The sequence below is a fragment of the Mangifera indica genome, chromosome 9, assembly GCF_011075055.1.
Source record: "Mangifera indica cultivar Alphonso chromosome 9, CATAS_Mindica_2.1, whole genome shotgun sequence".
Classification (NCBI taxonomy): Eukaryota; Viridiplantae; Streptophyta; class Magnoliopsida; order Sapindales; family Anacardiaceae; genus Mangifera; species Mangifera indica.
Genome location: NC_058145.1, coordinates 13,031,123 through 13,034,403, shown reverse-complemented (window position 1 = coordinate 13,034,403; position 3,281 = coordinate 13,031,123). Strand labels below are relative to the sequence as shown.

General features: G+C 37.5%; 1 protein-coding gene across 1 annotated transcript; it reads right to left on the bottom strand.

Annotated features, from left to right (window-relative positions):
* Positions 1-516: 516 nt before the first annotated feature.
* Positions 517-2,128, bottom strand: LOC123225404 (3-ketoacyl-CoA synthase 12-like). Its single transcript, XM_044649344.1, has one exon. The coding sequence runs from the start codon at positions 2,037-2,039 to the stop codon at positions 642-644; it is 1,398 nt and encodes a 465-aa protein (XP_044505279.1). The 5' UTR covers positions 2,040-2,128; the 3' UTR covers positions 517-641.
* Between the last annotated feature and the right edge of the window lie 1,153 nt (positions 2,129-3,281).

Genomic DNA, 3,281 nt, shown 5'->3' with positions numbered 1-3,281 from the left:
TATATTTTGGCTTTGCAGAAGGGCAGCCCACACCAAATTTTAATGCTTGTGGCCAAGTTTTATTCATTCCAGCAACTTGGTAATTCTACCCAACAGCATCACTCTATCTGAACCGTCCACTGGAAGTGGGACAAATGGATCGATGATGAGTTATAGGCAAAATTTATGACATTTATTGTTAAAAGGTCGCCTGATAGTTCTGCTATACACTACAGAGAGACAAGTTATTTATTGCTATTGTGATGTGAACTACGTAGCTGTTGGTCGTATTTATTTGTATCATCCTGTTAAACGAAAAGCATTACTTATCAATGGAGGGAAGCTCTCTCTGACTTATCATTATGAAGTCATAAGCATATTTCTATATGGGTTTTCCATGAATGAAATGAAATAACACAACAAAGGGTGTGTTGGGATTTGAACAACAGCCAGAGCTGAGTCTTTTTCTTATTAAATTTATGAATACCTACCACCATGAATATAAGAGAAATAACATTTTACAAAAGATTACTCCAGTTAAACAAAGCTATAACTTTGATTAATTCTCAAGTAAAGAAGTTGAACAAGAAAAAACTTAATGGTGTACACATAAAATAGTAAGAAAAGTATAAGCATTGATCCATGGGAGTTTATCTTTCTTCTTACTCATCTTCAGGAATTTTGAAGGTGCTAATATCTTCATTTTGAATCCAACCATATTTCTCCATATAAGGGTTAGCCAAAGACTCTGGTGGATAGCTGTCAATGCAGTCTCTCCAAACATTACCAGCATTTCCTTCTGATTCTCTCACCACCTCCCACAGACAGCTGTTGCATTTAAAGCCCGCACCAAAGGTTATCATCAAAACCCTGTCTCCTTTCTTCAGTCTCCTTTTGGCTTCCATGTAGGCCAAAACATACCAAAGACTGCATGCAGATGTGTTCCCAAATCTGTGAAGTGTCATTCTAGCTGGCTCTAGATCATATTCAGTTAGATCGAGGCTAAATCCAATCCCATCTATTACTGCTTTACCACCAGTGTGAATGCAAAAATGATCAACACCCGTCTTGAAATTTATCAATGATTTTTTGGGCTGATCTCCTTTTGGGGATTTGTTACTCATTTTTCGAACAAAAGAAACTACAGCAAATCGAAGCAGTTCCCTTAGCGGCAAGATCTTGGGGGAAATTACCCTAAGATTGTCAACAAAACAGCGAGTTGCAGCCTTTGGGAGGTTCTTGCCGAGGTGAAAGCCTATTTTGCCGTCTTCATCTTCCCGTTGGATGCAACATTCATAAGATTCATCTCTGGAACCATGGTGAGTCCTCACTAGACACTTGAGTTTGAACAAAGCACGATGCTTTAAGGCCCTTTTATTAGACAAAAGTATAGCAGAGCCACCACTACGGAACAATATATTTGCAAGAATCATCGACCTGTTATTGCCTGAATACCAATGTGGACTCAAGGATTCCGAGGTCACAATTAGTGCATACACATTTTTGTAAGTTTTGAAAATGTTACGCACAATATCAATCGATATTAAACTTGCACTACATCCCATACCAGTAACATTAAAAACCTTGACATCCTCCCTCAGCTTGTAGTGATTTATTATTCTAGAAGATAATGAAGGAAGTGCTGCTAGCATGGAGATATTAACAACAAGAACATCAATTTCTTGAGGAGAAATGCCTGACCTGGCCAAAAGTTTTTCAATGCTGTCATGGAAAAATTCGTCCATCTCCGACAGCTCATCTTGAATTGTAGGAGAAAATTCTCTGCCAGAGAACATGATTCTTGGAGCGTAAGTTTGTTCGCCAATTCCTGAACTTACAATGGCTTTCAAGAGGAACTTGTACTCATTGAGACCAAGTTGTTTGTTCCTCTTTACCACCTCTCCGCTAAATTGAGTGTCAACCATCCTGTCATCGGTAGGCTGATAGCATTCATAGTCTATTATGTAACATTCTTGGTCATTTTTCTCATCAGCCCACTTCCATAACTTGAACACAAGATACAATATAGGGAGGATATAGAAATAGAAAAGAAGATCCATGGAAATAAAAGGAAATAAAGAGTGAAATAAAGATTGGTTTGTACTGACGTGAAAACTTCCAGAGTTGAATTATCAAATGAGCCTCTTATAATATAAGAGGGGATGTGCGTGAGTTGGGGTTGGAGTTGGCCTAGACATGTGAGTGCGCTTAAGACCCATTCCAATCACTCAACTTCCACCCACTAATTTGTTTGTTCTTATGTATATTTATTACTAATTCAACTTTTTAATCTTCCTTAAGCATGTGAGAAAAGTTCACAGAAAACAATGTTCACCTTCCGGGTCCATACGGCTTCAACAAATTATTAATGTATTAACTCTTGAATTAAAGTTTTATTACTTTACAGCTTGTTAATCTTCCTTGGTCGGCAAATCTTCCTCTTCGCCTTTAAAAACTCTATACAACTTAAATTGTATGCCATTATAGTGCACAGTTAGTAGCTTACCGAAAGTGTCATTACATTTAAGAAAGCGGAGGAGGTAGATACATACATAGGGAGAGAGGGAGAGAGAGCCCTAGATTTTTTTTGCAAGCAGAAACTGCGCTTTCATAGACAGCGGCCATTAAATGACATAAGCTGCGTTCTGAAACTTGCCAAGGTTATTAGAATAGGAGATTGAGAAGCAATAATACAAAGCCTGCTAACTAGTATTATAATTATGTGTGGCGATGAACAACTTTTTTAGTAAATTAACTTTATGAGAATTAAAAAAGGTGCTTTGCCATGCTTACAAATAAGCACAAAAGAATACTTATATTGATTGTTTTGTGGGTATTTGGTTGGATTCTGGTTTACTTCAGATGGAGAGTTTTCCCGTTGGTCTCTTTTCCCTCATTTGAAAATCTGCTAGTCGATTGCATGATAACTCAGCCACTTTCTGAGCGCAGTGGACATTTTAGGCATTTACGTGACACAGTTTGTTTTCGATGTATCTTTCAACAAAATGGTGGTTCGTATAGTGTCAAACTTCAAATCTAATCAACCACTATACCTTGTAATTTAAAAGTTTAATCTTAATATTGCCTGTAATTCTAAAACCTAAAATATCTGCTTGAATAATTTCACGCTTGCCCGTTCAATCTAGACGGGCAGTCTTCTCCTTAGCTTATACAGACTGGAGTTTTTGACTTGATCAGCTTAATTAAGTCCAGTGTGGCCCATGAAGGAAGGAAAGTCATATTAGTTATTAATTAAACGCCGTGGAAATTTTGTGTAAGGTCTCTGTATAGACCGTCGACTT